The following is a 21,355-nucleotide window of genomic DNA, read 5'->3' on the forward strand; positions in this document are numbered from 1 at the left end:
TCTTGCAACTGTCAGGATACAAAGCCAGAACTTCTGCTTCTGGAGTCTTGTGACCAAGCTATTCTGGCTGCTGGACAGCATGTACTAGCTCTACCCTCTGACTTCCTATATAAGCCTTGCCTGTTCCTCTCTTCCTTGCCAGAATATTCCTGCTTTTCCTGTTTTAGTTTTAAACACATTGCCATTTTAAATTTGGCCGGCAAACTCTCTGAATATTGGCGATTTTCTACAATCGCAGGTTAATACATTTACCCGTTAATGTTTTGCACCTGTGTCTTGTGCTTCTCCTTGGAAGTGCATTTCTAGGAGCACTCCGGGCAATGTAATTAAACATTTCACAGACACTAAAATGCCACGTGTAATAAAAAAGAATCTCTCCACCCTCTCATAATTAATCAAAGTTATAAATAAGGCTATACCAAGAATTATTTAGGGAAAAAATAATTTAAAGTGGTGGTACTGAAAGAAAACGGTGGTTGGACTTTGAAAGTTTATACTTTTACACAGTGCGGCTCTAAAGATTTAGAAGTGCACTTCTTTGAACATATAAGTGCACTTTTAGTTTGCAGAGGTGGCTCCAAGTGAGCGGAAAGGAGGAGGGCATGTTAAAGTTTACTGGGTGAGCCATCGAGGGACACTGGTACAAAAAAATAAGCGTTTTGCAGTGTGCTTCGGGTGTGTTTTCTGCATGACTTCATGTGCGTTACTTTGAAGTCTATGGGCTGGGATATAAGTGGATTGCAAGAGATTACTTTTTAGCATAGATTTCAGTATATTTCAAGTGTTGGGAGTGGGTAGCGAGGTAAGAAAAATTAGCTTAGAATTTGTCCATACTACTGTATAATGCTAAAGATTTTGTTAGTGAAGATTTGGAACACTATGAGTGAGGAGTATTGCCTATGTCAATTGTTATCACAAGGAAATCATAATAATGAGGTGGTAGACACAGTCTTCCATTTCTCTCATTCCTGCATCCAGGTAAGATTGAAGGTTCCCATTGGTCAAATTTGGGAACAGTAGCTGTCTTGATTTGACCAAAGTGATCATTATCCATTAGTTACAGGGGAGCATACAACGCATTAAGACTTCCCCAACTACTGGTTGTCGGAAGCAACCATACATCAGAATTGCTATGCAGAATTGTATTGCGTAGATTTGGGGACTACACAGTGGGCAAACCAATGAAATCACAGCAACTCAACTGACTGCAGTCTCTTTTGTAGCTTTTTGATCTTTATAAGATTCCATCAGCTGAGGGTGCATAATCTTGGGAGGATAAACATACCAGCAGGAATCCATAAGGTGAGAGAAGTATTTTTTTTTGAAATTGTGTCCAGATGACCCTTCTCCTACAACCTCACCTGCTGCAGTACAGGTTTTAACTTAAGGTAATCTGGTACAGTGCCTTGTGTACTAAATATAAATGTGGTGATTGATATACTATGCTGATGTATAATGTTTAAACTGTATTACCTAAATAAAAGCAATATATTGAGGGATGTCTAAAATGTATTTAATACCCACCCTGGTGGTCCAATGTGGTTCAGGGTGAATTGAGTAGCATTCCACCACTCCTCCACGTAATCGGGTGCTTTTGTGCTGAATGGTTCCCCTTCCCTGGTGGTCCTGTGCAAGGACTGCAGCAGTGGCGAGATGTCTTAGTCTTCCCCCCCCCGACAGTGAATGAACAGGGGCGGAAGCACTCCACCCCCCCATACCACTAAGTACAATGTTAAAACATGGTCCACAGGCAGATTCACATGCAAGATAAGTGAATCAACTTACTGGTTCAAGGGACAGGGGTTCTAAATTACATCCTGCAAGCAAAGAGGAGCTCCAGCTGCCACAAACACCACCCAGAAGTGAGCAGCCTGGCGGTGGTAGAGACTATTCCCCTACAACTGAGAGCAGTCGGTAAGTGTCTGGTGACCAATTGGCATCAGTAGACATTACTGACGGCAAAACGAACTCCAAGACACATCTGTAAATCCAGCGCCCTAGCATGGTGGCAAAATAAGCCCGTCGTGTCATACAACTATTTTCTTGTTTGTAGTGTTCAGGCAGCTAAAGAAATATTCATATAAAAAAAAAGTAATTTTAATTTGACCACATAGATGAGTAGTCACTTTGAAAAACGATCCATATGTTTGGTGCTTTGCCTTAATGAAATCTGAAGATGATTACATGCACAAAACAATTTTGTCCATCTTTCCATCACATCTGTCAACGGACTTGTCCAGGCTTTAATATCATTGAGATGAGCACGTACTAAGTTCATGCACACTATATTTCGTCTTGTGCCATGGGATTCCTACTATATGAAATTGATGATGTCTGGCAACTGGACAGATATTGCAGTATGTGTGTCACAAAAATAAGAAGAATACCCAATAATAATCTGATTGAAATGCATGTTGGGAAGTGACTGCTCACAAACGACCATAAGGGTCCCTTTCTGACTGTACTCGGACTGCTTTGAGTTTTGGGAAGTGGTCCAACTGAATCAAGACGGATGTTCCTAGATTAGAACTAATTGGATTAGGTTAAAGTGTATTTATTGTCCATTAAGGAAAGGAGACTTTGGTGATTAGGAAAAGTTAGTGTCACATTGATGTCCAGGGACAAAGTACTAGGAGCTCTAAGTAATACAGTGTCAATGTTTTATTGTATTTCTGTTTATGTGTCCTGCAGGACATGGCAGCAGTTAGTCAGCCCCGTAAGAAGTTATGCGTCAGGTCAAGCGAGATTAAGGGCTTAAAACCTACACGAGAAGAAATTGCTCTACAGGCACTGGAATCTGGGAATTGGACTAGACCCGTGGAATTCAGTTCTGCTGTTGTGGTCCAGCAAACACAAAAATTATCACGTGAAATAGAACTAGCAACCTTTTTTAACTTGAAACCCACGTATCATATACATCAGGAGGATGATATAGACATCTGCTCAAATTTCTTGGTTGGGAAGTGTCCTCAGTATGTTTCTTGTCCACAACATCACACAGTTTTACCATATGCATGGCAGCTCAGGTATAAATGTTCAAATGCATGGTATAGCATGAAAAAAAAGACTCAGCAAATCCTGGAGAGGCTGTTCAGCGACCCTGCTATGGAAAAAGTCACTGTAAAACACAAGTAAGTGCAGGAAGAATTATTAGTGAAATCCTATTATTTCTCTGACAGTCGCTTCTTCCTAAAGTCATGTAAATAAGTTCCTTTACCTTTTTTCACATAAATCACCTACACAGTGCTTCTCTCTTTACAAGGCATTCCAAGATCCTGATTGACCTCACTTGTATGACTGTCCTCAAAAGCAAATTGTATGATCGTGTCCGCCGTCTCTGCACCTCCAGCTGTTCCATTGTACAGTTCCATACAACCTACAAGTACTACTATGAAGAAGATAATGTGTGGAAGCAATATTCACCGGTAAGAAAGGAAGAAATCTACAGCTTTAAGTTTTTTTTTATTTTCACTTGTTTATAAATATCCCGCTATATATGGGAGTATAAGATATTCTGCATATTGTGAGAGCCTCACTGCACTAAATAATCTCGCTTCTTATCATGAATTATTATAAGTAAAAAGATGTAAGTGTTGTGAAGGGCAGAGGAGTGTGAGATCCTCAACTGCTAGAACCACTTTCCTAGATGTTCAACTTTAGCAGTCCCCTTTCAGAGGAACTTGTTATCATCTACTCGGTTGTCCCTAGGACTTAAGCTTGGGTAGTAGTAGTTGTTGATCTAGAACTTGTCTGATGGAGTGGGCAGAACATTGTAGGAGGTAGTGAGCAATGTTATTGGCAGAGCCAGACAGGCAGGGGTTAATGCGGGATTATCTGGCACTTGCCCGGGGGTACACAGCACACTGTAGCAGGTAGTGAGCAACTAGGATGTAAATAGCAGAACTCAGAGCCAGACAGGAAAGGGTTAATGCAGAGTAACAGACAGGCCTAGGTCAGGAGCAGGAGAAATCAGCAGTTTCTTTTAATCAAGCCAGTGGTTAGGGCAGGTAGAGATATGAGAGCAAATCCATTTAAGAAGCCGAGGTCAGAATGCAGGAGAAGACAGCAGATCCTGTAAACAAGCCAGAGGTCAGGGCAGGTAGAGATATGAGAGCAAATCCATTTAAAAAGCCAAGGTCAAAAACAGGAGAAGACAGAATCATTAGGACAACCCGGATTAGAATTTAACAGCAGAACAGGTCGGAATACAAGGCACACTAGGTCAAGTAGGAACTACCCTGGTAACAGGAAGCGGTTTGTAAAAGCCAGCAAAGCCAATCAGAAGTTTGCTGAATGATTAACTGCATGCTTGCAGCAGTAATTGCACAGATGATGCTTGCAGAGAGTTGAAGCAATGCTGGATGCTAAACATAGCAACTACAGAAATGCAGATATGATCCTACATATGGTTGCAGTAGTAATTGCACAGATGATATATCAGACAAACAGAAGAGGTCTTTTTTCTTAACAAATGTATAGTGAAACATGTAAACCTATTAGTCAGCTTTAACTGTTCTAGTGAAGGGTTTTCACTTAATTAGTAAATTACCCTAACAGCTCTTCTATGTCTCAGGCGCTGGGTCCCATTGTTTTGCAATCAAATATATTATTTGAAATAATATAATGTTTAAACAAAAATACATAATCACATATGGGAATAATGCTTCCCTACTGTAAAATATAATAATATTAGTGAATGGATTTGCGGAGCAAGTTAAATCTATTTTGCAGTGGAACAGACACCTGCCCAGGCCTTAGGGAAGAGGTAACGCACTTGAGGACGTTCCTTGCTAATTAAAGGGTTTTGTGTGGCAATGTAAAAAAATGCAAACTGTATTTACTGTTAATTATTTTTCTTGAATACTCCATGGTTGCCATTGCAACATGTAGAGACAGGTAAAAAACTGCCCCTTGGATGGTATGGAAGGCAGCTACTTTTCCCTTATATCTTTGAGTCTTTGAGGGACTGCCCAAACTTCCTTCTGAAAAACAAACATAACATTACAAGCATGAGTGGGAAACTGGTCTGCCATGGAGTATTTAAAGGAAAAGAAATTAACAGTAAGCGTAATTCACAATTTACTCTTTAGTCCTCCATGGCAGCCATTACAGTTGGATGTACCCAAGCAATACTGTAAGGAAGGCCACAAAAAGCAAAAACTACCACATGCATCATCATCAAAATCATGAATTTATTTAATGGCTGAATGGAGTACATGTCTTCTAAACTGAGAATTGGAGGAGGATAAGACATCCTGAGGATAATGTCTAGCGACGGTATGGATGGGGATCCATCCAGATGCCTTTCAAAGCTTCTTTGCCACAGAATCCTCAAACTTTCTAGCCCAAGAAGTTGCCACTGCTCGTATAGAGTGGGCCATCAGTTTCTGTGGCACCTTATACCAATATTTCTTGTATGCCTGTAAATTACTTCTCTGATCCATGTGAAAATGGCTTGTTTAGAAGGGGATTGCCCTTTCAGAGGCCCAGACAGAATCACACAAAGTTGTTCTGTTTCTGAAGTACTTTGTCTTGGGCAAGTAGATGGAAATTGCTCTCACCTAGTTAAGAGTTTTCTTCCTTTTTCAAAGGTTGTGGTCAAAAAAAATTACAGTACAACTATTGGTTATACGTCTTGATGTTTGTGAAAGATGTCATTGGTGTTAAGTGGATGTGAAGCCACAAACTCTTTTAACTTAACCAGGTTGCTGTTTTATTTGAATTTGGCAAGAAACAGATTTATGCAGATACTCACAGTTGTACTTGTATATGGCAATATACATATATGCAAGGCATGGTGCAGGTTGTTTAATACACTGTGTCTCTGTATCTCTGCACGTCCGTGCAGGATAATATCACTGTTGTGGGCACAGCTCTCCTAATGTTATAGTGAGAGCCTCCAGTCACTCTAATAACTTTTTGGGTGCTTCTACTGGTAATTTTTGTACACAGCTGGCAAGTGCTGCGTCCGGTCCGCTCTCAGTCACTAACTGAATTAACGTCATGAAGCTGAAGTTCCTGCTTTGACCTGTTTACACATGCCCAGTATCGCGTATCGTTTGCTAGGCATCCTGCCCCACTTTCTCCTACAATAGACTACTTGGGAAAATGCGGGCAATCAAGAGATGGAGCATAGCGTTAACAACAACATCTTGATTAATGTGAAGTGTGAATAGTACTTTAGGCAGAAACTGGATTGGCTCTAAGCACCACTTTATGAGAGTGACATTCAGAAAAGGTTTTATTGCACCACAATGCTTGTAATTCTCAATCTTTGCCATGAAGAACACCAGTGTTAGTGTCATCCTTTTCAAAGAAACTTTATGCAGTGGTTCAAAAGTGTCAGACATCAGGATGTTGAGAACTAAATTGAAGTCCCATGGAGCCACAAAGGATCTGATAAAAAGATGGATTCTCTTCACTGCTGGGTAAAAATTAATAAGTAAATCTTCTGAGGCTAACTTGGTATCTATGAATACACTCAAAGCAGATTTTTGTATTTTAACTATAGATAAAGCAAGACCTTTGTTGATACTCCCATTTGTCTGTACCGTTCCCACTCAACCTCCATGCCCTTTAAGATGACCTGGATTTGGATTAAGAACAGGACTTTGGTGTAGTACATCTGGCCTAAGAGATAAAAGCAAAGGTTGCTCTCAGAGCATCTTAACAGTCTACAGGAAATCACAGACAGTGAAGTCAAAATGTAAGAATTGCTGTCACTTCTGTTTGTCTTTCCGGATTGTATTTAGCATGAGAGTGATTGGAAATGGAAGAAAGACATAACCCAAGCGAAATGTCCATTGAATTGTCAGGGTATCTATTACAAAATATACTCTGCAAACTCTGGCGCTTATAGGTTATTAAACAACTCAGAAATACCAGGCATCAAATGCAGCAACTCAATAGAGGTAGTGCAGACCTTCTGTTTACATACAAAGAATTTAAGAAAAGCAGACTTGCGCATAAGATGCCCATACATTTATTATGATACTGATACTCATGTATGCAAAACATATATAAAATAGTTAAAATATAAACATGTGTAGACATATCAGTGTGCATATATTGTGGCTCATGTACCGTAAAGAGACAAAATATCAACGGTAAAGCTATATGTATAATCGTGTTAGCTGGTACTAGATAATTAACAGAGGATATCCCTTTCAACACCCACCAACTGGAAGGTAATCCAAATGTATATGAATATAAAGATATTTCAAGCCAGGAGAGATAAACAAGAGCAGGTCAGGTGGAAGCCGAGGTCATACACAGGAGACAACAGGAAGCAGGTGAACAATACAACCAATGCTGGAGCAGGGGGACCCAATACTCTGGCACCCTAGTGGTGCCAGAGCAGTCTCTAAATAGAGGGAGGCCAACGTAATTACCGGCGGCAGTGATGTGATCCACCGCCGCCAGGCCCAGGAATAGCATCCCGTTGCCTTGCAATGGGACCCGCATACGCCACATAGTCCTCCAGGCGGCCGGAGTTACAGCGTCTGGTTCCCAAGCAATCAGACGTGACTGCGTCGTAGGAAGCAGGCACCCGTCCCTGTGCGGTGGCGAAAGCACAGGGACGGCGCCTGACACACATTATGTTGGTATTATTCTAATATATATATATATATATTTAAGAGTGGAAATTTGTTGTTTGCATTAAGTTTTTGTTGTGAAATATTAATAAAATATTTTTTGTATATATCTTTTGATATCTGTATTAGTGTTACATTTGTGATTAGGGTTAGTGACAACTCTCAGCACATTTTTTCATTTATTCCTCCGCTTACACCATTGGAAAGGTGCGTCACTGGGAGCCAGGGGAAAGCAGGAAAAAAAACAAAACACTACCCGCTTTACCTATTACTAGAGACAAGAAAAGACATTGGGGAAGAGGAGAAGATGACTTATTTACCATCCAAGGTGGCATGGTTTAACCAGTCTCTATCTAAACTGGAAAAGCAATCTCCCATTGTAATGCCTGTTATGGAGGATTGAAGAGGGAAAACAGTTTGCAGAGATTAGTGAAATTACATAACGAGGCAGAGGTCACATTTTTAAGAGCCCCTCTCCGTACATCAGGTCTTGCTCCATACTTTCACTGGGACTAATTTTTTCCTATCTGTCTCTTGCAGACATTTACGAAGTGTATAGAGAATGGTCTGAGGGACAATTGTGAAGAGGTGTTCTGTAAGAGTTTAAGCTTCACATATTCTCTACATCTGACGAACATGGAACAAATGAACCTTAGTACTGGAACCAAGAGAAGGATGAGAAAACGACCTGTCTTCAGATCTCCGACCTGGTAAGAGGGTGGTGGTGGTGGTGGTGGGGGGGGGGGGGGAGTAGACATGATTCCAAAAAGTGTTACAAACATTTATGGGGTTACACATCATATGGAGAAATCCATTTCCCAAAATGTACTACCCGCATCCAACAATGTATGTTTTCATGTATGTCATGCTATCTTGCATATACACAGTCCTACATTTCTATATAGGGGATGAAGATTTTAGGTATAGATGTGGTTGTAAATATTGAAGCAATAGAAATTCCAATAACTTAAGGCTATGTCATTAAAATCTAGTGCGGCTTTCCATAGATGTAAATAAAGAGATTTTTGAAGGATACCACATTTATCTGGCTCTGTAATTTGTTTATTATTCATCATTAACATACACAAGTGATATTTATATGTAAAATTCCTCTAAATAATATCTGAGTGAGTTAGGGAAACTTGTGTATTATAAGAAATAATGTTATAAATAAAAGTGCTGGGTATAGAGCCACTCATCCTGTAGCCCTGGGCTTTTTATATGGCCATGGAACTCTGAATTATTTTTCTATATATAAACAGAAAACCGGTAAAAAGTAGAGTTTATTGTACTAGTGTAACAGTTTAAACAACTGCACTAAGAGTATTTATGAGACCTGATCTCAAGTCTGTGGGGAAAGAATATCTGTGTGCTGTCCGGCAAAGCGGGGAATGCCCCAATCTGCCCAGCTCCTCCCATTAGCTCATGCAAACTTTTGTACGCCCTAAAATGCAGCTACCTTCTCCTGCACATACGTGTGCTTTCCGTAAGCTCAAATGCGCTAAAGAAGGCACGTAACTTCAGAAAATTTCAGGTGTGGTTTTACAGTTTAGTGATTCCTAAATAGGCCTGAATCTGTTATATTCACATATGTTATGAGCTTTCTAGGAAAAGGCCATTTACCAAGGCTCCATTCACTGGGGACATAAGCCTAGTTTCTTTTTGTCTGATGACCTTGAGGAAAGAAGAATAGCCTTAGACTAGGACTGAACATTTCTTTATGTTCCTTAATTGGCCCTGATAACAGGTTTAATCCTAGGAAACAGGGGATTATTATTTCAATGTCCTCTACAGTCCAGTAGCAAATCTCAAGCTATAGCAGCGGGCCCGGAGGGCCTAGAGGTGAGGTAAGACCTGGAGCTGCTGTAGTTCCCTTAGCTCCCAAAGCCCCCATCCCCACATCTCCACTTGCCTGCACCAACCATCATCTCAGAGTAAGTGCAGTGAAGCTGAAACACACCAAGGGCTGCTTGAGGACAGACTGCATCGCTACACCACCCCAAATGTTTGCTATGAGTCTACCGATGTAGTGTTCCTCCTGTGCCCCAGTCTGTCTCAGCTGCCTTCTGTCTTTCCTGTAGAAGTTTTTGTATTGCCATTTCCTATTTTTTTTTTCAATGCAGTCCTTGAATGTGTATGTAGACCGTACTGAAGACATCCTGCTCAGCGGCAAAATGCCCCTGAAATTACTTACAAATGCTAGAGACTATACCTGACAGCAACTGTGATTAAGTGGCTTCTTTTTGGCTGTTTTAGGCATCTCTCTAATTGTCTGGCCTCTGTCTGCTTGCCAAATTCAACTGCACGGTCTAACACTACTGGAAGGATGTACCCCAAGACTTGGCTTATAACTGACACGTCACTCAATTATGAGGGCGAGCCACTGATATGTGTGGACAGTGAGTACTCTCAAGTATACATTCACTTTCACAAGACAATGCCAGAACTCCATTATACCATTGATCAGATCTTCAGAGTCCAGAACTATTTCCAGTGGGAGAAATACTACAGGTGAGAATAATATAAAGGTTAAAGGAGATAATCTAGATAATGACCTGTGAATGTGGTGGCCCATTACGTGCCTGTGTGTGGTCTCATCATCTGATTGTATTTCCCAACATGCTCCAAAATGATCAGCCATTACTGGCAGTGAAGCCATCGTGTAAGTGGATAGTGCAAGAAAGCCAATACACAGACTGGATATGTTGTTGTAAGCAGTGGTAATACACAGACTGGGTATGTTATTCTACAAACAGTTGAGTAGGAGACCAGTAGTGCCACTATAGCTTCCCGATCTGTCCCCACTCTGCTCTGCCCGGTAATGTTCCTAGACCTAAGGGTATCAGGTTTTGGTCCTTTCATTCCACTGGTGAAGCAAGGAGTTAGCTTTCCAGGGGACAGTCCTCCGCTTGTCATGAAATGCAATAGAGATGGAAAAAGTCTTGGTCAGCTAAGTGACCAGCTTCCAAACCCTTAGTTAAAAGGTGACATAGCTAGTACTCTGCCCACCTGGAAACACCTGTGGTGAGAGCCTCTATTCCGGAATCTGTGATTCATTTTCATCTCAGACGTCTGGGTGAGAGGAATGGTAGAAATTTTCAATCTTCTATGTTTCCACCCATGTCGATTTTTACCACTGAAGCCAAAACATTTTGCCTTGCAGGAAGCCATTCAGTCTTTAATTTCCGCAGGAGTAGTCTGTCATGCCTGAGGATCTGTCCATATCCAGACTGGGTTGTGTCTCTGGAGGGAGGCTGCTGACTACGTACACAAAGCTGGGTGGCCTGATTATGATCCTTTGCATGTAGGTGAAAGGACAGGAACAGGTGGTGATAAACTAGCAGAGAAGACCAGACAGGAACTGAATTGCTGAACCCGAAATAGAACCAGAATGCTGGATGACTGAATCGGAACTGAACTGCAATGCTGGATGATGGAACCCGAATGGAACCGGAATGCTTGCACCAGACTGGAGCTGGAATGCAGACTGCACTGTATGAACTGGCAGCTGAAGGGAAACCTGGAGTGGAGGCTGCTATCCCCTGATTGGCTTGGAAGAATCATGAGACAGAATCCAAGATGGCAGCGCTCATACCCTGATCGTGGAGGGATCTCTGGAGTGGAGACAGACTGGACATCATCTTGCAGAGAGATCTGAAACTAGCAGAGACTGAGGACTGCAGGGACAGCTTGGAAAGACAACGGTGAGGTAAGTGACAGGACCTGAGAGCCTGGTGTGCGACAGTACAAAAAAATTCCCTTTAAAGGGAATTTTGCATGGGAGATACGGACCAAGTATGAATCATATACATGAGTTGCTTTAATCCAGGCTCGTTCTTCTGGGCTGTAACCCCTCCAATCGATAATATACTGAAGATAACCATCACAAATCCATGCATCGAGAACCCTTTCCACTTCATACTCAACTCCTCGTTGAGTTTGGACTTTAGTAGTCTTAGGCAGAATGAAACCTATTCAAGACCAAAGGCTTCAACAAAGATATGTTGAAGGAGTTTGGGATTTGTAGATATGGAGGAAGTTTGAGTTTGTAAGCTTCTGGTTTGATGACTCACTATATGGGAGCAATGTAGTGAGGGGCAAACTTTATGGAAGGTATCTTAAGCCTCGGGGTGCAAGTGGAAAGCCAGATCCCTTGGTTTGAGACTGGGTATTGCTTGACGTTTGCGATCAGCAATTTTTTTGTAATTGGAGGAAGTCTTTAACAGGGAAGAACTGACTTTCTCATATTTTAATGAACTGGCGTAAAGTATCATCGGCAGCAGGTACAATGGCAGAAGGAAGAGGCTGGAACTCAGGTATTCTAGGATGAAGACCATAGACCATGAAAAAGGGAGTAGACCCAGAGGAGGAGTTGTATTGATTATTGTGGGAGAAATCTGCCTAGGGTAAAAGTTCTTTTCAGTTGTCTTGTGATAATGAGACAAATATGCAAAGAAAAGTCCTGGTTCACCCTTTCAGTTTGGTCATTTGTTTGGGGGTGATAGGCAGACAAAAACTTGAGCTTCACTTGGAGAGCTGAACGTAAAGACCGCCAGAAATTGGCCACAAACTAGACCTCATGATCGGAGATTATTTCTGAATGCAAGCCAAGGATTCTGAAAATCTCCTGAATAAACAATTGAGCCAGTTTTGGAATGGAGGGTAGTCCAGGGAGAGGATAGAATGGTCCATCTTGGAAACCTGTCAACTACAACCCAGATGGTGTTGAACCCATTATATACTGGTAGATCAGTAATGAAGTCCATAGACAGATGAACAAAAAATACATCCAATCTGGCGCACAGAGATAATATAATTAAATGCAGAATGTGCGTGAAAACAGGGCCTGCAGCTGTAGAGATCAATGAGATCTCAAAAATGGAAACAGTCAAAAGAGCACAAATTACAGCGCTGACCACTGGAACACACACACTCACTACTTGATCCGTGAGATTAAAAACAATTTATTCATAAAACTGTATCATAACATGAAACAAACACTGGCCAGTGTAATAAAAATTCTATAATCAATAGGTATCACATTAGCACACTGCAGCATACATAGTAATAGACATTATTTGAAAATGCTATAATATAAATACGTGATCGTAGAAAAATGAGCTAAAGATGATATTCCAATGTACCAAAAACATGGACAATATATTCTCCAATATGTCAATATATTGCAAAACCAGAGTGGATAGGTGAAACCGTGTGGAAACGCCAATAATAGCGGATATAAAAATCCATCGCTGATAAACTAATGTCCACTTCAGTGAATATAGCATGCAAACTCTTCACAGACAGGCGCACATTGGGATAAATACACTGACCATCATTTCACAAGATAAAGTCCCTTGAAAAAGCACTATTCCACTCACCGCAAACTGCGGTTAGCACAATACAGACCTGGTCCGATGGATTGTCCCGTATAATGGTCTGGAAGTGCATGATGTACGAGTGGGTAAGGGAACTCCGTGGAGCCAATATAAAACAGCAAAGTAGGTGTTCCGCTCCGGAGATGTAAACTGAAACTCTTGTCTCCCAAAGCTGTGAAATCGCCGAATTTGGCGTCTGTAGAATAGAACTGACGGCAAGTGTCTATAATCTCCAGTGTCCAAGCCTTCTATTAGGGCAACCAATAACTCAAACACGATCACAAAGGCAGAGTATCAAATGGCCTAGTCTATCTTCTTTCAACCTGGCGCGTTTCTTCACCTGAGGGTGATTTCATCAGAGGTAAAAGTCCATAGACAGATGAGTCTGTGGTTGGTGAGGAATAGACAATAGTTGAAATTGGACGGCAGGTTTGTGACAAGATATTTTATGTTGGGCACACCTGGAACAGGAAGCTATGAATTCTAAAATGTTCTGCTTGAGAGTAGGCCATTAATAGAACCTTTGGACAAATTTGAGAGTCTTTTGAACTCCAGAATGTCCAGAGAATTGGGAGGCATGAGCCCATTGAAGCATTTTCTTGCGGAGTGCTGGAGCTACGAAAATTTTTCCCAGAGGCGGGGTAGGAACAATATTGGTGATAGACACAGGACACAGGATCAATGATGGGACTTTTTTGGGTGAGCAATGATCCTCATCTTGAACCATTGAAGGAGAAAGGGCATCGGCCTTAAAATTCTGAGATCCTGGCCATTCGGAAATGTTGAAGACAAGCCTGGAAAACAACAAGGCCCATCTAGCTTGTCTAGGATTGAGACACTGGGCTGACTTTAGATACAGAAGGTTTTTATGATCTGTGATGACAGAGATGGGATATTTGGCACCTTTCAACAAATGTCTCCATTCCTCCAAAGCCAGCTTAATGGGAGTCACATGAGTGGAGAAATTTTTAATGTATTTCCTGTAATAGTTCGCAAAACCCAGAAAGCGCTGAACTGCCTTGAGTGTGGTTGGAATAGGCCAGTTGAGAATCGACTTGAGCTTCTCTGGGTCCATCTGTAATTCAGTATCAGAAATAATGTAACCTGAAAAGGAGATTGATGGTACTTGGAAGGTGCATTTCTCTAATTTACAAATGAGCTGGTTGGTATGGAGTCTTGAAAAGACCTCTTTAACATGGGCACGAGGTGTTTCAAGATTATCGGAGAAGATAAGAATGTCGTCCAAGTTCAGAACAAGACAATTTCATTAACATAATTCTGGAATACATTACTCAATCCGAATGGCATAACAAGCTACTCGTAGTGCCCATCACGAGTATTAAAGGCAGTCTTCCATTTGTCTTCACGAATTTGAATTAAATTGTACGCCCCTCTCAAATCTAGTTTGGTAAAAATTATTATTATTATTAATTTTTATTTATAGGGCGCCACTAGGTGTCCGTGGCGCTGTACAGGGACAAACAAAATTACAATACAAGGTGAGACAGCACAGTACAGTAAACAATAATCACAGTAACTCAATGAGCTCAACGGTAGGGGGAGGGGAGAGTCCGCATATGACGGAGCCCAGAAGGGAGGGCACGGGTGACAGGGAAACTCCCAGAGGGAGAGGAGGGAGCGAGAGGGGATGGGGGGGGGGGAAGAGGGTCCTCGAGGAGGAGGGCTGATAGCTGGAGAGCAGAGTTAAAAGTGGTGGAGACAGAAGGAGAGATGACCCTGCTCAAAGGAGCGTACAATTTAAGGGGCGGGGTAGACAGACAGAGAGACACGTGGGAGGGAGGGAGAGAAGGAGGAACGGAGGATAACTATGAGGGAAGGGGAGTGAGGGGGAAGAGGCAGAAGAAAAGGTAGGAAGTTAAGTGTGAGACTGAAAGGCTTTAAGAAAAAGGTGGGGTTTTAAAGCCCGTTTGAAACTGGACAGATTAGGGCAAGTTCTGATGGAGGGAGGGAGCTTGTTCCAGTGGAGGGGGGCAGCGCGGGCGAAGTCTTGGATACGCGCATGGGAGGAGGTGATAAGGGGGGAAGAGAGGCGACGGTCATTGGCAGATCGGAGGGGACGGGATGGAGCATGAATAGAGAGGAGGGTGGAGATGTAGGGTGCAGTGGAGTTGGCGAGGGCCTTGTATGTAAGAGTGAGGAGCTTGAAGAGGATTCTGTAGGGGAAGGGGAGCCAGTAATAAAAAAAAATGGCAACTCTGATCACGATCAAACAGTTCCGTGATAAGGCGAAGGATAACGAACTTTAAAGGTAATATCTTTCAAACCTTTATCATCAAAGCAGGGGAGGAGACCGCCATCTTTTTTCTTCACAAAAAAGAAACCTGCTCCGGCCGGGGAGGAAGATGGATGGGTAAACCTCTTGTCAAAGTTCTCCTAGATAAATTCAGACATTGACTTATTCTCAGGGAGAGAGAGCGGTAAGTACGCCCCCTAGGAGGTGTTTTCCATGGTATCAAATCTATAGGACAATCCCACTCTCTAGGTGGTGGTAAGGAGTCAGCACCAGCTTTAGTGAAGACATCAGAGAAGTCCCTATTAGGTAAGGATGGAAGCTCTTGGCAAGAGGAGACTGTGGTCCGAAGTGGTATAACACGCTGGAGGCAAGAGTCCTTACAAGATATACCCCACAATGTAAACTGAGATGTAGTCAAATCAATCTGGGGGTTATGTAACCGGAGCCAAGGTAAACCTAGGACTAAGGAATGTGAAGCTTTGGGAATGATAAGAAGCTTAAGTAATTCTGAGTGCAGAACCCCCACTCTAATCTTTAGAGGATGAGTTTAGTAGGTGATAATGCTATTTGAGATGTGACTTACATCCACTGCCGTGATGTAGAAAGGTTGAGGTAATGGCTCTAAGGGTAACCGCAATTCTTGAACCGCTGTGGCAATAATGATGTTTCCAGTGGCACCCGAATCAAGAGGAGCTAAGAGGTTCTTGATTTGCTGAGCTAGCTTCTCTATCACCGGCTAGGAGTGGGAGTTTCCCGGACGCTCGAGACAGAAATCAAGTAAGTGTCCCGGAGCTGCACAGTAAAGGCATAAGTTCCCCAGTCGGTGTCTCTGACACTCCTCATTGGTTAAACTAGAGCTTGGCATGGGCTCATTGTTTGGCGGTGAGGACTGCCGGGACAGAAGTTGGTGATGCCGCTTAGAACTTTTAACCCTTCTTTTCTCCAGGGCACGTTCCCGAAAGCGTAAATCAACTATAGGACACAGGGAAATTAGTTCAGCAAGTGTAGAAGGCAGATCACGAGTAGATAGCTCATCCTTAATTATTATCGGACTAGCCACTCCAAAGGCTGCGATCAGGGCCTCATCATTCCACTTCAACTCAGAAGCTAATATTTGGAACTAAACCAGGTATTGGATCACATGAGCCTTGTTGAAGGCGTAGAATGTCTAAGGATACTGAAGTGGTTCTGCCTGGCTCTTTAAAGATGCGATATGGGAAGGTACTAATTATTTCAGTACTAGCCAAAGTGGTGCGCACTAGCAGATGATTGCTACTATCTTAACAGTATATTAACACCAGTCACAAGTTTAAATTCATATTTAAATTCATATTTCCTTTTTTAATATTGCGCTAATATCTCTTATTTTATTTTAACAATTTGAATAACATTAACTTGATTTTAATCCATACCAATAAAGTTTATAAATATGTTTTATAGAAAACAGACCTGTGTGCCCCGATAGGCACATTTCTATTTTCTCCTCTCTATGGTTACTGAGTGATTCACATGTGTGGGTGCACCTTTCCTGGGAATCTACAAGTTTAATTATGTCTTAAAGGTAGAGTGAGATTATGCAACAATGAGATTCTAAGGAGTAGCTAGGTTTCCCTGTTGCGATATATATCTATGCCTGAGGATCTGTCCGTACCAAGACTGGAGTGAGGCTGTTGACTACGTACACAAAGCTGGTTGGCCTGATTATGTTCCTTTGCATGTAAATGGAAGGACTGGCACAGGTGGTGATAGACTTGCAGAGGAGACCAGACAGGAACTGGAATGCTGATCCTGGAATGGAACCGGAATGCTAGAACTGGAATGCTGGATACTGTAACTAAAACGGAACCGGATTGCTGGATGACTGAACCGGAATGGAACTGATAATGCTGGAACCAAGATCCCAGGAACTGGTTTTGGAGGGAAACATGTAGTGGAGGCTGCTATCCCCTGATTGATTAGAAGGAATCATGTGACCAAATCCAAGATAGCAGCCCATACCCTGATTCTGGAGGGATCTCTGGAGTGAAAACAGACTGGGCAGCATCTTGCAGAGAGATCTGAAACCAGCAGAGCCAGAGGACCGCAGCTTGGAAAGAGAGCGGAGAGGTAAGTGACAGGACCTGAGAGCCTGCTGTGTGACATAGTCATTATAGTTCCGAAAGAGCAGAAAGGATTTGGATTCTCTGAAATCACATCTTAGTCAAGAAACCAGATGGAGCTTTTCAACCCATTTTGAACCTAAAGAGATTAAACACCAAACTTTGGATGGGCAGGTTGAAGATGGAGTCCTTGAGGTCTGTCCTAAACAGCATGGACGATCTGATGATCAAGGTGGGGGATCCCCAACCTTTCTTCAGGCCCATGTGCAAGATTTGGCCCAGACCTTAGAATCCCATGAGTGGATCATACAGAACCAAAAATCCAACCTAATATCTGCCCAGCGGATTTTTTTTTCCTAGGGCTGCTGCTTGATGCTCGAAAGCAGATGGTGTTCTTCCCAGAAGACTAAATTCTTTATATACTGGGAATAGTAAATTTTCTGATGGCTCACAGACAGATGTCTATTCTTTATTGCATATAGGTCTTAAGGAACATGGTCTCGACCTTTGCACAGTTCCAATCGATCGAGTTCCAGTTCAAACTCTTATCAAAATGGAACACCATCATTTGACCAAGCAATTTTTCAGGCTGTCCCCAAAGGTGTGTCAGTCCCTGTTCATCCCTGTTGAGGCTGAAGGTGGACAACCTAAACAGGCATTGCCCCTTCACCTTTTGGGATTGGACAATCGTGACAACAGACACCTGCTTTTTGGGCTGGGGGTCTGTAACTCTTCAGTGCCATTTTCAGGGTCTTTTTAGACTCTGGAGGCATCAAATCTCCAAATAAATGTGCTGTACCAGGACAGTGTCTGTTTGGAGGAAAGGCCATAAAAATTCAGTCAGACAATGTCACAGCAGTGACATACCTCAACCATCAGAGAGGCACCAAGAGCTCCCTTGCCATGAGGGAAATCAGCAAAATAATGCCAACGGAATGTTGTAACTTTCTTGGCTGTGTTCATTCCAGATGTGAAAAACAGGGAAGCAGATTTTTCAGCAGGCATGTCCTACTTCCATTCTTCCAGAAGTTTTTCAACAGATTGTGGAAAATGGGCTCAGCCAGATTTCGACATGATGGCATCTCTGTTGAACCACAAGGTGGAGCACTTATACATTAAGAGACAAGGACAAGACATCCAAAGGTTTTTATGGTAGACATCATCTTGGTCCCTTGGAAGTTTTATCTGATTTACCTGTTCCCTCCAATAGCAATGCTTCCTCCGGTTCTAAAGAAGATAGTGGGTGTTCAAGTGATTCTAGTTGTACCAAACTGGCCAAGAAGATCATAGTCCAAAGACTTTCTCAACATGGCAGCAGGCCATGCATGGTGTCTTCCTTTAAGACTACACCTGTTAAATCCATAACCGTTTCATGATCAAGGTTTATTTAGCATGGCTGCCTTTAACAGTGTGGCTGAGGTCACGATCCTTAACGCTAAGTGACCGTGTGGTCGGGACAATGCTCAAGGCTAGAAAGTTAGTTTCGGCCAAGAATTCTCACAGGGTGTGGAAGAATTATATTTTCTGGTGGGAGAAGAATGTTTTCCCTACCTCTTCTTTTCAGTTGGTATATTTACTGTTATTACTGTTTACTGTTATTTTTGCAGGAAGGTCTAGAATACGGTTTGAGACTTAGCTCCCTTGAGGTTCATAATTTGTCACTCTCGATCTCCCTTCAGAAAAGCTGGCACTTTTACCAGGAGAGCACATAGCCTGTCATTATAATGTGAGAGGTAATACACCGACTGGATATGTGATTATTATAAGGACAGGTAATACACAGACTGCATAAGTTTTATTATAGGGAGATGTAATACACAGGCTGGGCATTATTACATGGCGAGGTCATACACAGACTGTGTATTATCCCTCCCTTTAATAATAAAATATCCAGACTGGAGTTCTTATTATAGGGAGAGGTAATACAGACTGAAGTTTATATTATAAGGACGAACAAAGAAGAGTAGGTAACAATGGACTATTATTAAGAGCATATAATACAGAGTCTGGCGTTATTATTAGAAGAGGAAACATGAACAATTTGAAAGTTGGGAGAAATATATTTTAACAATGCTGAATAGTAGAACCCTAATTAGGGTTTACATGTGCTAGTATACTGAAGTAAGTTTCTACTAGCGGTCATATTACTGTGTTTAATTAGTGTCATTTATGGTTGTGTCTTACAGGAAGAGGACTTATATGGCTGAAAGTAGTGGTAACATAGATAAAGGATGTTTGGAACGATATCTTTTCCATGGCACAAACACCACCGTACTAGAAGCCATTTGTAAACAGAACTTTGATCCACGTGTGGCTGGCAAGAATGGGGCAGTCTACGGTAAAGGTTGCTACTTCGCTACAGATGCCAGCTATGCTCATAGATATTCTCCTGCCACCTCCGATGGTTACCACTTCATGTTTCTCGCCAAGGTGCTGGTGGGACGTCCATCATTGGGCAAATCCTCTTTCGTCCGTCCTCCATCTATAAATCCCGAGGACCCTGCAAGCCTCCTCTATGACTCTTGTGTGAACAAAACCGAAAACCCCGACATATTTATTGTGTTCGACAATGACCAGTTCTACCCGTACTTTATCATCAGATATCAGAAGATATCGGATGAGGTTGTACTGTAATAGAGACCCCTATTTTTACTCTTATTGCCGTTCTATGAATAGAGCAGATACAATGACAGTCAAACAATTCTGCAGTGTGGTGCGGTTCGGGTGTGATAGGGAGCCAAATTCCCCTGGCAAAATATTGCAGCCATGGGCGGTTGGGGGTCAGGGTGGGGATCATACAAACAAAATTTTGTATTACTAAAGGAATGATCCCCAAGGCACAATATATAAATGGCCAAACAGAGTAATCGGATTGTAATAAGAAAAGAAGTGTATGTTGATCCAGATAACGGAGATACCAGTAGTTATGTATAACACATACTTAATAAGTCAATTAAAACAGTGTTATAATTCACATAGTTATAAGTGACAGAAATTATTAAACAGATGATAATGTAACGAGGACACTGTTGAAACAAAATCTGCTTTATGCATGTAAGATGAACAAATCATCAGGTTTCGTATTTGTGTCCTTGAAGTTAAATGATACTCTGTACACCCATGGTTTGCTAGCAATAGGTAGATGCAATGTGTTCCAAAGAAGAAATGGGTATTAACACAGTATAATCTCTTTGTGGATACCACGCAATAGTAAAGTTTTTCCAAAGGATCGCACTAGCATAGTCCAGATGCCAACAAGTAGCAGGGATGTAGTAATGTGAATAATTTCTAACATTCACCCAGTGCCTTTTCTAATGCACTAACTCCCAGTAGTTAGGTAGGGGTTGGTGCCATTCTTCCTCAACGATGTATGTAGTGAGCGGAGAGAAGGATTATCCTGCAAAGTGAGGAGGTTAGTGTCTGGGTAGTGTAGTATAACAAAGCGACGCGTTTCACGCTTTATGGGAATTCTCTCCCCACATTGGCAGCATTCCTGCCTTTCAACACAGGACAAAGCAGATAATATATGTGAAATGTTGTGCAGTTCAGTACCTGTATCCTTAAACGCTACTCCCTTCCTCACCCCTTCCCTGTTTTATATAAGAAAGACAAAGAAGAAATAATACTGTTTGTTGTTACTTTATATTTACTGTTGGTATGTTTGCATAAGTTTCTTCAATAAATGCAAAGTTAAAGAAAGCACTTGGGTTTTTTTTGTCACAAGATTAGGTTTATCAAATCTTAAGACTTGGTGAGGACTAGATGATTGTTAATTATGTCCTGATATGTAAAAACATTGATTTGAAAAGAGTGTCTAATTTCTTTTTCACATGACTTTTACGTCATAGAGCTGCACAAATACATTTGCCAAAATATGGGGACCTTTGGTTGGAAACCAGATGACTGGAGCCCCCCAAGATCTGAGCATGTATTCACAAAATGCAATTGGGGCTGAAATTTGGGCATTACGATTTACTGACTGCGACCTGTTAGTGTTGGTGTGGGGTCAGTAGTGTCTCCTCCTCCTGC

General features: G+C 41.9%; 1 protein-coding gene across 1 annotated transcript; it reads left to right on the plus strand.

Moving 5' to 3' along the window:
- Nucleotides 1-1,256: 1,256 nt before the first annotated feature.
- LOC142151110 (protein mono-ADP-ribosyltransferase TIPARP-like) lies at nt 1,257-20,977 on the plus strand. The gene is made up of 6 exons (XM_075206441.1): nt 1,257-1,302; nt 2,692-3,131; nt 3,263-3,425; nt 8,136-8,305; nt 9,852-10,106; nt 19,513-20,977. Exons 2-6 carry the CDS (start codon nt 2,695-2,697, stop codon nt 19,958-19,960), a joined length of 1,473 nt encoding a protein of 490 aa, XP_075062542.1. The 5' UTR covers nt 1,257-1,302; nt 2,692-2,694; the 3' UTR covers nt 19,961-20,977.
- Nucleotides 20,978-21,355: the final 378 nt, after the last annotated feature.

This window comes from Mixophyes fleayi, chromosome 4 (assembly GCF_038048845.1).
Source record: "Mixophyes fleayi isolate aMixFle1 chromosome 4, aMixFle1.hap1, whole genome shotgun sequence".
Lineage (NCBI taxonomy): Eukaryota > Metazoa > Chordata > Amphibia > Anura > Limnodynastidae > Mixophyes > Mixophyes fleayi.